This window comes from Nicotiana attenuata, chromosome 6 (genome assembly GCF_001879085.1).
Source record: "Nicotiana attenuata strain UT chromosome 6, NIATTr2, whole genome shotgun sequence".
NCBI classification, from domain to species: domain Eukaryota; kingdom Viridiplantae; phylum Streptophyta; class Magnoliopsida; order Solanales; family Solanaceae; genus Nicotiana; species Nicotiana attenuata.
In genome coordinates, this window is record NC_031994.1 from 34175236 (window position 1) to 34188001 (window position 12766).

At 37.0% G+C, this 12766-nt stretch overlaps 1 protein-coding gene across 1 annotated transcript; it reads left to right on the plus strand.

The window, feature by feature from the left end:
* Nucleotides 537–4428, plus strand: LOC109226814 (2-alkenal reductase (NADP(+)-dependent)). Its single transcript, XM_019391682.1, has 5 exons — nucleotides 537–856; nucleotides 1836–2013; nucleotides 3080–3246; nucleotides 3440–3522; nucleotides 3783–4428. The coding sequence occupies exons 1-5, from the start codon at nucleotides 632–634 to the stop codon at nucleotides 4159–4161; spliced, it is 1032 nt and encodes a 343-aa protein (XP_019247227.1). The 5' UTR covers nucleotides 537–631; the 3' UTR covers nucleotides 4162–4428.

Consider the following 12766-nt stretch of genomic DNA (forward strand, 5'->3'; position numbering starts at 1 on the left):
AAGAGATTTCAGTTCATTATGTACATCAGTTTGGAATTCGAATAATATATCAGTTTCTCTCTATACTTGTCTTCACTTTACAGTCCTTATTTTATAACAGAAAATAATTTAATCCTATTTTTTTATTTTATACTTGATAACACTCCAGAAAAAATCTAATGACATATTTAATACCTCAAAAGTCAAGATTTTTTTTTTTCTTTAAGCTTAATATCCAATCAAACAATACTGCATAAATTAAAATGTAGTAACTAATAATTTTTTCTATGTTATATGAAGGGAAAAAAACAAAAAGAAAGGAAAACACTAGTACAGATTAAGACAAACAAAATAAAAAAGAAAGAAAGAAAATGAAGTCGAAAATGCTTGAGTGGAAAAAACCCTTGTACACAACAAAAACATGTACAATCAAAGTTCCAACACACAACTCTCTTCGTATAGATCGCCTACGCCATCCGTTACGTCTTCCCATTCTCGATATTTCTCACATTTTCCTTCACACCTCTCTCTCTCTCTCTCTCTCTCTCTCTCTCTCATTCTATTATATATATATATATACACACGTCCTAACCCTTACTTTAACAACACAAACCCTTTTTACACATTATTATTAACAGAAAAGAAGCGAAAAATGGCAGAAGAAGTAAGCAACAAACAGGTCATTCTTAAAAACTATGTTACAGGTTACCCTAAGGAATCTGACATGGAAATCAAGAATTCCACCATTAAACTCAAAGTTCCAGAAGGTTCTAATGCTGTGGTTGTGAAGAATCTTTACTTGTCTTGTGACCCTTATATGCGTACCCGCATGAGGAAAATGGAGGGTAGCTATGTTGAGTCCTTCACTCCTGGCTCTGTAAGTGTTTAGTAATTTTTTTTTTCTTGAACTTACCATGACCCATTTGATTTTTTATTCACAAATATGTTGTCTTTTTTTTTTGTTAGTCTTGAATGCTTTGGGATTGTTAATTTATTAGTCTTAATGTGAAATATGATTTACTATAATATTCTGGGTGGGAGGTGGGGACCCAGTTTCTACTGAATCTAATTTATGGAATAGTTTAGGTTTTCTTTTTCTACTTTAGTTTATTACTAATCAAAATTGGTAAAACAATCCAAACCAAAAAACTGTTTTTTGTTGCTCTTGTTTGAAATATATTCGAATGTTCTTTTATACCTAGCGTATCTAATTATAAAAATGTACTCTTGTTGCTCTTGTTTGTATTGGGATTATTTAATTCTATTTGAGATTTATAATTTATTAAATAGTTTTGACTGATGTTTGGAAAATGTCATCAGATATCAATGTTGGAAGCCATTTTGTTCAGCAAAAATTATTTTAACTAAATCAAAAGAATAAAATTCTTAGAAGTAAATATTATAGGTTGGAGTAAATAAGTTTCTTAATGGCAGTGTTTTCCTATTTAGTCATTTGGGATTAGCAAAAAAAAAAAATTGTTCATTTGGTTCTTCCTCCTCCTCCGCTGACAAACCAATAAACGTTCTTGTAATTGTTGAACAGACTGCAAAGGTTTAGTACATATTTTTGTGAACTACATACAATCTAACTGTCATCCATAAAATGCAACCACAAGTAAATAGTGCTGGCCTCAAACATACAAATTTAACATTATTTCTTTTCCCCTGTGTTGTTCAAGAACTTGTAGATGTTGTAGACGTTAAGGGTAAGTGGACGGATGCTTTATTCCTTGTTTTTGATGTTTTGGGATCCAGCCCACAATGATTTGAAATATGAAACAGACGGAAACGATTTTCTGTATGGCTAACAGTTTGTCCTATGATAATGTCTCTCATAACTTTCTTTTCTGTTATAGCCTATCACGGGATATGGAGTGGCTAAAGTTTTGGAGTCTGGTGATCCAAAATTCCAAAAAGGTGACTTAGTTTGGGGAATGACTGGATGGGAAGAGTATAGTATTATAACATCTACTCAGACTCTCTTTAAAATTCATGACAAGGATGTGCCTCTTTCCTACTACACAGGAATCCTCGGTGAGTTATTTTCTCAGTATGCAGAATCTATTGAGCCTGAGGTATATAGTTTAGCAATTTGAAATGGTACTTTCTTTTTTTAACTATAATGCTGCCTCTCTGCTTAAAAGTGCTGGAATTGGTCCTCCTGCATTTCATAATCAGTTTTACCTTTATAATGAGTATTCGCACATTTTATCTATGTCTTCTTGATGCAGCTTTCTATTCCATTGAAGAGTTATGAGCATGAATCAGTGTCTTTCTTTTTGTAAAACCATGTGGATAAGCACAACCTTAAGTAATTGAAATTGAAGATTTTGTTTTGTTTGAATTTTGATTATCTAACATATGTGGAGATTAAAGACGATACAACATGTTCATGTACTTATAGTATACACTTTTTTATTGCGTTTCATTTTCTGTTCTTCATCTTTATCCGGTTCGTCATGCTTTTACATGTTTGTGCTTGTCAATAATTCCTGCACAGTTGTCTTGAAGAATACCATATATGAGTTGGTGTGCCTACAAGAAAGCTCATTCACACCAGATTGATCCTTGGAAAGTTGATACCAGATTCCCGTTTCTTTCATTGAATGCTTACTGTACCTTAAGAGTTGGTCCGGAGGGTTGTATGATCATGTCGTGAAACATGTTTATTGAACTGTGCAGCTAAAAAAATGTGCTGCTTCTAAAGGTGTGAATAGATTATTTCTTTATTAGTTCATGAATGGGATGAATAACTGAAGTTTTTAAATGGTGAAAACAGATGATCAGCCGTTTCTAGAATTGTATGTGCTAAATGTTTATATTAGTTCCCTGTTTGTTGGCTGCAGTTGTGCATAAACTTGTTTTATACTTGACTTAAGATTGTGTCTGAATTCTCCTCCCTATTTTCATGTCTGTCCTTCCCCTATTAAAAATAAGTAAATAAATGAACAAATAAATAAAATACTTATGTAGAACCCTGTGTGAAAAGTTGCTGTTTCTAGTATAAACTTAAGTTTGTGGCAAACAATGGAAGAAGCAGGATGTGTTATTGATATAAAAGAGGGGAAAGCATGAGCTCATTAATTATCTGTGCTCGCAGGGATGCCTGGGATGACAGCTTACGCTGGTTTTCATGAGGTATGCTCCCCCAAGAAGGGAGAAACTGTCTTTGTTTCAGCTGCATCTGGAGCAGTTGGTCAGCTCGTTGGGCAATTTGCAAAGATGCTGGGTTGCTACGTTGTTGGTAGTGCTGGAAGCAAAGAAAAGGTAAGTTCCATTGCGTTGGATCTTCATAGTGTTGAAGCTATCTTCATTCTTCATTGTGCTCCGTCCACCATCAAACCCAAAGGTTGGGGTTGGGTGGGTTATGCCTTTGGGAAGAAAGAGAGGTTTTAGTTTAATAGACCGTGATGGTTAACTCTCTTGTTATTTAATGTCTCTTTTTTATTCATTTCCATAGGTTGATCTGTTGAAGAGCAAATTTGGTTTTGACGAAGCTTTTAACTATAAAGAGGAGCAGGATTTAAATGCAGCTTTGAAGAGGTAAGTAATCTTACTTCCTGCTAGAAAACAATCTACATATTGTACAAAAGCAGTTAGCACCAGCTTTTCATTCTCACGAACATGACACTCCTGGTAAAAGGAATCATCGATATTTACATAGAATGATATTTATTCCTTGAACTGGAAACTGGGATCCACTGCTAGCTATGAAGATAGTGTGAAAATTATAGAAAGACTTTAGGATATGCCTACGTAAACCGAGGGAAATGAATTGACTGGAAATACTGGTTTCTTATTAGGTACTTCCCTGATGGAATTGACATCTACTTTGAGAATGTGGGAGGGAAGATGCTTGATGCAGTTCTTCTGAACATGAAACTCCATGGCCGTATTGCTGTGTGTGGGATGATCTCGCAATACAACCTTGAGCAGACTGAAGGAGTGCACAACTTGTTGTGCCTCATCACAAAACGAATCCGCATGGAAGGATTTATTGTTTTTGAATACTATCATCTTTACCCGAAATATTTGGAAATGGTCATTCCTCAAATAAAGGCAGGCAAGGTTGTTTATGTGGAAGATGTTGCCGATGGCCTCGAAAGTGCTCCCAGTGCTCTAGTTGGTCTCTTCTCTGGTCGCAATATTGGAAAGCAAGTCGTGATGGTTTCGCGTGAATGAATGTCACCAATGGATATCTTTAAATGGTTTGTTTGTGTTTAATAAGCTTTCCCTTTTGGTCAAACTTAGTAGTAGAGCTGTTTGTGTTTATGGTTGTGAACGCTTTGATTATCATCACTGGTTTTGTTATTGCATAGTGTGTCTGCTTCAGGGAAAAAGAACGAACCAGATCAATCATTTTTGGCCAGTATATATTTTGTTCATGATCATCCCATATTACCTAGCCACGCATGAAATTACTAAAAGATTTCCGCTATTCTTCCAACAGTTGCTGCATAGAATTTTTCAAGTATAATTCCTCTTCTTGTATCTTAGACGGAAAAATCAAGATGGTGTTACAAAAGTCATACTCGCTCTCTGTCGTGGTGTTTAAAAATAGTTGTCTTAAATTATTTGTCGTTTTATAAGTTTAAGATAAAAGTAATTATTTTTCTCATTTTATCCTTAGTATTAATTGTTCTTGAAGATGGATTGCACATAAATAGAATAAATATTTAATAAAAATAGATTATATCTTAAGATATAAATAAGGGTAAAACTGTCAAAAAATATTTCTAATTAATATTTTTTAAGGACCGCATGAAAGAAAAATATAACGGATAAAGGAGTATATTTTTAATCAGAATGAACCAGTTATGTTGAGTTTAACATTTTGGACCGAAAGTCAGGTTTAAATATAAGAAATAGAGAGTATTTAATTTTAACCTCAATGTTCTAAAAAGGATACAGCAGATGAAGATTTAACATAAAACTGTTAAAATGGAGAAATTGGCATGTAGATGCAACACGGGTCCATCTGTTGACAAGAAATAGCGCAACTTCATGTTATTGGCCTGATTTAATATTTTTAATTGAAAAGCGAAAAGGGTTCAATTCTATCCTTAAACTATCGGAGATAAGTTACTTATATCCTTCGTTAAAATTTGGTGTTAATTATGTACTCGCAGTCTAGAGTTATGATTTCCCCAATTGTCGGAATCCTTCCCGCTATGTCTTCTATAATTTCGCCTAAGTATTCTCTACCGATCATGAGCACTCTTATTACCGTAAATCTCTCCCGAGTAATTACGACAATTTACTAGACGCACTCTCCCGAGCTACGCTAGCTGGCTTTTAATACAGCTCACTTCAGATCGCACCCAAGGCTTCGTTATGCCTAATCCCACCTTTAAACCCTCGGTTATTGATCCCTCATATACTCTGGGAGTGGTGTTGTTCAACAATTACCTAAATATGCACTCTCTCCCGAGTTATGCATACTAAATAGGCATAGCTAATTGAGAGCTCTTCAACCAACCACAATATAAATGTAGTTGAACAAATAGAAAAAAGCTATGGCTCAATTATATAAAAACATAACAAGAATTAATCCTACAAAAGGTTCTATCAAAACTCTAGATAACAAATTAGCTATTCATAATAGTATGTAAAACTACAATACTAAAAGTCATAACCAACAATGAAAAAAATAGGAAAAGGAAGGAAAAAACTCGTAGAAGAATTCTCCGCCTTGCTCCCAATGTGTTCTTGCCTCCAGGGTGTTGTCTAACCCTAAAGTAGCGTCTCTCCGCCTCCTTAGGTCTAATTTGTGTCCAAAATATGTCCTCCTCTTGTTCTTGGCCGGCCTCCTTTGTTTAATATAGGGTTTAGGACTTAAAATCCCATGTTTTGCACTTTAGTCCCTGAGATTTTCGCTTCCTGCCGCGGTTTTGCCGCGGTCGCGGTGGAACCGCGGCCAAACATGCCCTCTGATTCTTCAGTTGTCCGCGACCATCTTCTACCGCGGTTCTGCCGCGGTCGCGGTGGAACCGCGCTTTTTCAGCCTGTTCCGTTTGGTATTTGGAAAAACATAAAACATGAAAGTTGTAGCCCTTTGAGTTAGCTTTCTAACCATATATTGTGGAGCCCAAATGGAGTTCTGAGCAAAAAGTTATGTCTATTTTACTAGACAGTGTGCAATATGCCTCCTCAAGTCTTCGTTCGTACTTAATTATCAAATTTGACCCCCGAACACGATCCCGGCTTAATTCCTTGAGCTTTTACTCAGACTTCAAAGCTTCAAATCACTTAAATTCATTCCATAACATCTATATAGCTCGGAATCACACCTACAAGGCATAAAACACACAATTAGTGCAAAACACTAGCGATTAAAGCGCAAACTCAATTAAAGTGCAGTAAATTCGAGTGTAATAAGCGACTAAAATATACAATTGTAGCCTATCATCAAACTACAACTGCATTATGCTTTTTGCAGTACTTCTGACTTGTAAATGAGCTCCACAGACTTGGCTTTGTTCGAAAATTCCATCATAATTTGCAGAATAGTGCCTTAGACATATCATGCAATTATCTGAAGCCTATTCCCCCTTCCTCACATGGCATACATAAGGTGTTCCATGATGCTCAATGTCTCATTTTACCTCCCACTAAACTACTCCAAAAAAATTGAGCAAAAATCCTATGGAGCTTGTTAATAACATACATAGGGGGGTTAACAGCAGATAGTAGATGAATTGGCATACTCTGAAGAACATGAGATATCAACACTGCCCTACCTCCTACTGAGAGCATTTTACCTTTCCAAGACTGTAGCTTATCAAGTACCTTAGCGATGAGGCCTTGATAGTAATCCATCATTCTCCTTGCATAGAAAATGGGACATCCAAGATATGTAAATGGGAAGTACTGCCTTCCAAAACCAGTGATACTCTCCACTTTTCTAATCACTTTCCAAATCAGTCGAGTGGTGCTTGTAAATTGCGGATTTGCTTTTGTTCACCAACTACCCTGATGCAGCCTCATATGCATATAACACTTCCATCACCAACTCTAATGACGTAGCAACTGATGAGGAGAAAATGATAGTGTCTTCTGCATAGTCTAGATGATTAATTTTTGGGCTCCATTTAGGTAAACCAAATCCACAAAAATATAGGTTCAAGTGTAGTGCATTCAGGCCTCTTAATAATGCCTCAGTAGCTAGGATAAACAATGTGGGTGAGAGTGGATCTCCTTGCTTGACACCCCTCGATGATTTGAAAAACCCATAAGGTTGTCCATTAACGAGCACAGAATACCAATTATTCCCAACAATATCAAAGACCAGCCTCTCTCACAAAATCCTAACTTCCTTAGCATTTTAGTCAGAAATAACCATGATAGCCTATCGTATGCTTTTGTCATATCAAGCTTAATCACAATATTAGGTCCAGCCTTTTTTCAAAGCCTAATATCTGTGATGATCTCCTGAGTTATAGGACATTCTCGACTATACTTCTCCCCTTTCACAAATCCTGATTGTTCATCTGAAATCAAGTTAGGAAGTACCTCCACCAATCCTTCATGAATAACTCTTGAAAAGATTTTGTTTATGAAGTTACTTAAGCTTATAGGCCTCATATCTAAAAAGCTAACTATCTCCTTCTTTTTTAGTTAGAGGACCAGGTTAGTATGTGTCACACATTTTGGAAGTTTCCTGCCACTGAAGAATTCCCTAACCATGTCAAAGATATCGTCACCAATGATGTCCCAGCATGAGTGATAGAAAGCACCTGTGAAACCATATGGCCCTCCTGCACTCTCTCCATTTAATCCTAACACAGCTTTTTTCACCTCCTCCCGTGTAGGCTGATTGATCAATCTGGCATTCTGCTCTATGTCTACCAAACAAGGCACATGATTAATGATCCCAAATTCAGTAGGAACCACTGTCTCACAGAACTGATCCTTGAAAAACTTGACAGCCTCATCTGCAGTTTGATCTTCCTCCTCTATCCAGTTTCCAATGTTGTTGTATATTCTCTTGATTTGCAATCTTTTCCTTCGACCATTTACTTGAGTGTGAAAGAACTTAGTGTTCCTATCACCATCTTTAAACCAAGCCATCCCAGATTTTTGCTTCCAAAATTCTTCCTCAATTGCAAGATACCTAATCAGCTGAGCCTACACCATTTGTAGTCTTTCTCTGTTCTGTTGAGTAGGACTTGCTTCAAACTGCCTTTCATGCACCATAACAACCTCCTCCAAGCTCGGAATCTTTTGAAATATATCCCCATATGTTGCTTTACTCCAAGTAGGCAGTGCCTTCTTTAGCTTTTTAAATTTGTAGTTGAATAAGATAAAATGATCATTGCTGAAATCTGCATGCCAATTTTCTTGCACCACAACCTTAAAAGACTCATGCTTCACCCAGAAATATAACAACCTAGAAGGTTTCTTAATTGGAGTAGCTTCAATATCACACTTGAGTAACAAAGGACAGTGATCTGATCCTATCTTGGATAAGTGTGTGACTTCCAAACCTGGGAACATTTGATGGAACTCCATATTAGCAAGACACCAATCTAATCTCTTGAAAATACAATCTTCCTCTGCCCTGCCATTCCACCAAGTGAAGATGCTTCCTTTAAATCCAAGATCTGATCGATTATATGTATTGATGCAGTGCCTAAAATCATCTACTTCATTTAGTGACACTAGTAGGCCTCCAAACTTTTCTTGTTCATCCCATATCACATTGAAATCTCCCCCCACAAATCATGGAACTGCCATATCTTGAGCCATAGCATACAAAGAGTCCCACAGTTCTATTCTCTCAATAGCATCACATTTGCATACACTAATGTGAGCATGAGTTCAACATGTGTTTCTATGTGAAATAGCCTAAGTGTTAAGTGTTGTACCATGTTGTATACAATAGTAACCTCATATAATTCATCTATGAAAGCCTAGATTTTGTTGAGCATTCACCACAGTTGTAGCCAATCCAATCCTCCTTCTATACCTTTCCATTTTACTAGCCAGTTGCATCGGTTCTAGAATTCCTATAAACTCAAAATAATGTCTTCTATTCATTGTGATAAGCCTCTCAAAAGCTTGCATGGTATTCACTGATCTAACATTCTATATAATTGCATCCATTACTGATTATTGGATTTAGTTAGAGTTCTTCTAGTTTGTACTCCAGCAGTGGAACATTTGGAGCATTTGAATTCTCCTTACCTTGCTTCTTTCTGCCTTTAACTATTGATTTCACCTTGTCAATGTGCCTTGGAGAGAGATCACCTTGCTTAGCAATATTAAAGAAATTCTGGGCAGTCGACTCATCATCCATATCCTTGCCTGCTTGTTCTGTATTATCTATTACTTCATTAGCACCCAGAACTGCCACAATACTGGATTTCATAGGAGTAGGGATCATAGCCTGTTCCCCTGGATTTCTCTTATTCTTCTGAAGTGTGAGCTCTAATGGAACAGTGATTCCATTTGCATTCTGCACTTGAGGTTTGGCCATTTGCTTTTTTCCTGATTTTGATTTTGAAGTTGTTGTAGCATCAATTCTATCTTCTTGTCTTGTCCCTCCTGTATCAATGACATTAATATCTACACCATTAACAATTACTGCTTCTGCCTTCTTTCCTTTTGTGTTGGACTACTTGACATTGGTATTTTCCTGCTCTTTGGGATCAACCTCTTTGTTGATTAAATTCTCCTCTTCAGTGATCTTAGTAGCATTGGCCTCACTATTTACACTTTGATCATCCTTTTCTATTGCTTCACCATCAGTTTCATCTTCACTTTGCATCTCATCTGGAATTTCATCCTCCTCTGAATCCTCTTCAGTTTGATCAGTCCATAACCTTACTCCACTCCATTTTATCCTCTCATTGCTCCTAAACTTCTCGAACTCTGCATCAACAGTTAGCTCTTTTTCATTATTCTTTGCCAATTCTCCTTCCACTCTAGTATCATGTGATGGGATGTCTTAGCACAAAGTATTAGTTGCATCCACATTGCCACTGAAAGTTCTTTGTACCCATTGAGCTATAGTTTTCTTGTTTGGTTATTCATCATTCCTTCTCCCCTTAGGCCTTGTTTCTTCACGATCCTTCTGTACCTATATTAGTTGGACTAGCAGTGGTTGTAGGAGCCACAAAAAAGGTGTTTTTCCCAGTTCCACTTGGCTTCAAATTGTTACCTTTCCTTTCCTTGTCAATCGTAGGAGATCTCGGACTAAATACAGGTGCTGCAGGATTTAGAATCCCAGCTTCCTTAGGATTAGAAGTTCCTCTTTGGCCGGAACTTTCCTCCACCAAAACTAGCTGATTATTCTCGTTAACATCATTGTTCTCAACCTCCAGAATAGCAAATTTGTTAGTTGTTTGCACCTGTTGAGCCACACCAGTCTGCTTCTCAACTGTCACAATTTCCTGCTCAGCTTGAGCCAAAAATCCAGTCTGCTTCTCCTTACCTTGCATATCCCTCACTTCTTTCCATTGCGCACCCACATTACCAACCACCTTCCCACTGGAAAGAATCATCAAAGGAATAGCCTCCTTGCTTTTTTCTTTACTGCCTTCCACCACAGCATCATTAACAGCTTGTTGCTCAGCAGTCTTATTTTCCATCAACTCTGGATAAAGCCTCCAACAATCAATCATGTCATAGCCCTGCAATTTACATTCTTTACAGTACTTGGGCAAATAGTCATATTTAATGGTCACTGGCACTTCTCCAATTGCTTCATTCTCGATATCCATATGTACCTTCTTTGGAAAATCAGTCATAAGATCGACAAGCACTTTCACACGAGCACAACTAGGTCTGGTTTTATTTATTGTTGCTAAATCAAGATGAAGAGGCTTTCCCACTACTGAAGATAAAGAGAATAGAAACTCCTCGACAAAAAAAATTGGTAATAAATTTGGGAATGAAATCCATGCCATTACCTTTGGTGTTTCCTCCCTGGCCTTAAATCTTGCATCATAAATCAGTGTCCTCAACTGATATTCATACCCAGCCTTGTCCTTAACATAATACACACTTTTGGACATAAAATTTATGAAATCTTGCCATAATGTCAATCGTATTAATACATGCCTATCTCGAAGATATCCAATGTTACACTCTCCTTTAATTCCACATTGCATAGGAACAATTCGACGTAATTCTTGCAGCTCAGGCCAACCATATGAAAACTTACACAAGACTGCATGTTGCAAACCTTCAATAACGTTCGTACGTTCCACCTCTGATTCAGTGAACTTCACCATAGGATGTCCTTGCAAAAAAGTAGCCCGTCTAAGGGGAATGGGATCAACACTCGACGTAACAGTGGTGTTCTTTTGCACTGCATTGTTGATCACGTCTGGTTTGAGAAAACTGGCGTAATCTAAAGTCTTAGGAATATTTGTATTGTTGTTAGGGATGGAGGGGAACGCTTGGGAAGGCAGACCAACCATTGAAAAGGGCTAGCCGCCGGCCGGAATGGCCATTGGCGAGCTCGCGATAGCTGTGCGCAGAAGTCTTCTCACAATCGCCTGTCGCTAGAGCTAAACCTAGTTCACTTCCGAGGTTCGGTGTTAATCCCTGTGTATTAAAAATCAAACTGCATTTATTTAGTATTTGAGTATATCTTGAGTTGTAGAGCTCCGTTTGAGGATTTTCCCGGCGTTCTTCTGGTTTTTTAGGGCGGTAAGTAGCTAACCTCAACTTTTGTATTTTAATATTATTATACTAGTTCATTTATGAATTAAATCTATAATTTTATTAGAGATTTGTGGGGTTATTCCCTAAAACTTAAGGGTATAAAATTTATGGATTTAGAGGTCGATTCGAAGTCGGATTTGGATTGAGATTAAGTATTTTTCACTCGATTTTGATCATTTTACATGATTCTATCTTTGATTTTGGTATTTAAATAGTAAATCTAAAAGAGAAATTGGGGGGTTTTGTCTAAACTTTTCTAAAGTGAAATTTTGAGTTTTGAACATCAATTCAGAGTCGGATTTGAGTGAAATAAGTATGGTTATACTCGTACTCGAATGGGTTGTAGAAATTTGTAAGTTGGTTTGGATTTTGAGGTGCAGGCCTGGGTTTGACGTTTTGGTTGACTTTGAGTAATTGAGTAAAGATTCGACCTTTATCATTTGGGTTTCTTTTTTTGGCATTATTTGAGGTATTTGAGTTGCTTTTGGCTAGAGTCAGTCGTTCGGAGGTTGATTCGCGCAAGATGTCATTTTTAAAGTGTTGTTTGGCTTGCTCGGTATATGTTTTGGCATGTTTGAGGTAAGTATCTTATATAAACTTGATTAAGGCACTAGTTTCCTGAATTATTTGTGATAGGTACGGGCTATGGGTGCATATATTTATGGGGTTTGAGCCCATGTGTGAGCATTGGGGTATTTATCCATGTTCGTGTAGTGCTTAGGCTATGATATGCTTAGAATTGACTATTAAGCTGTAAGATATGATATTTCTCATATTTGTAACATTGTTGTGAACTATTTGAGCCATTTTTGAGGTTACGAAGAGGCTAATTCCCTGAATAAACTTGATAATTGCTAATACTGTGATGAAATTTCTAATTTGAGCTATGATACACACTTTGCACATGCCTACACTTTAGCATATTATTATACCATCCCAAGAGCATGAAATCCAATATTTATTTATCATGTACATGTGTTCTTGTATACTTGTTTCTATGTGATATGATTTGGACCGGATGTCTATGACCGGGAGGATTGTGTTGTTATTCCTTGTGACCACGCCAGGCGGATTATGATATTGTGCATGTGGCCATGTCGGGCGAATTATGATA

Excerpts from the sequence above, each read along its gene's own strand:
- LOC109226814 (XM_019391682.1), top strand. The coding sequence starts at position 632 with ATGGCAGAAGAAGTAAGCAACAAACAGGTCATTCTTAAAAACTATGTT. Across the intron at positions 857-1,835 it reads AGTCCTTCACTCCTGGCTCT|CCTATCACGGGATATGGAGT; the intron begins GTAAGTGTTTAG and ends TTTCTGTTATAG. Across the intron at positions 3,247-3,439 it reads GTGCTGGAAGCAAAGAAAAG|GTTGATCTGTTGAAGAGCAA; the intron begins GTAAGTTCCATT and ends TCATTTCCATAG.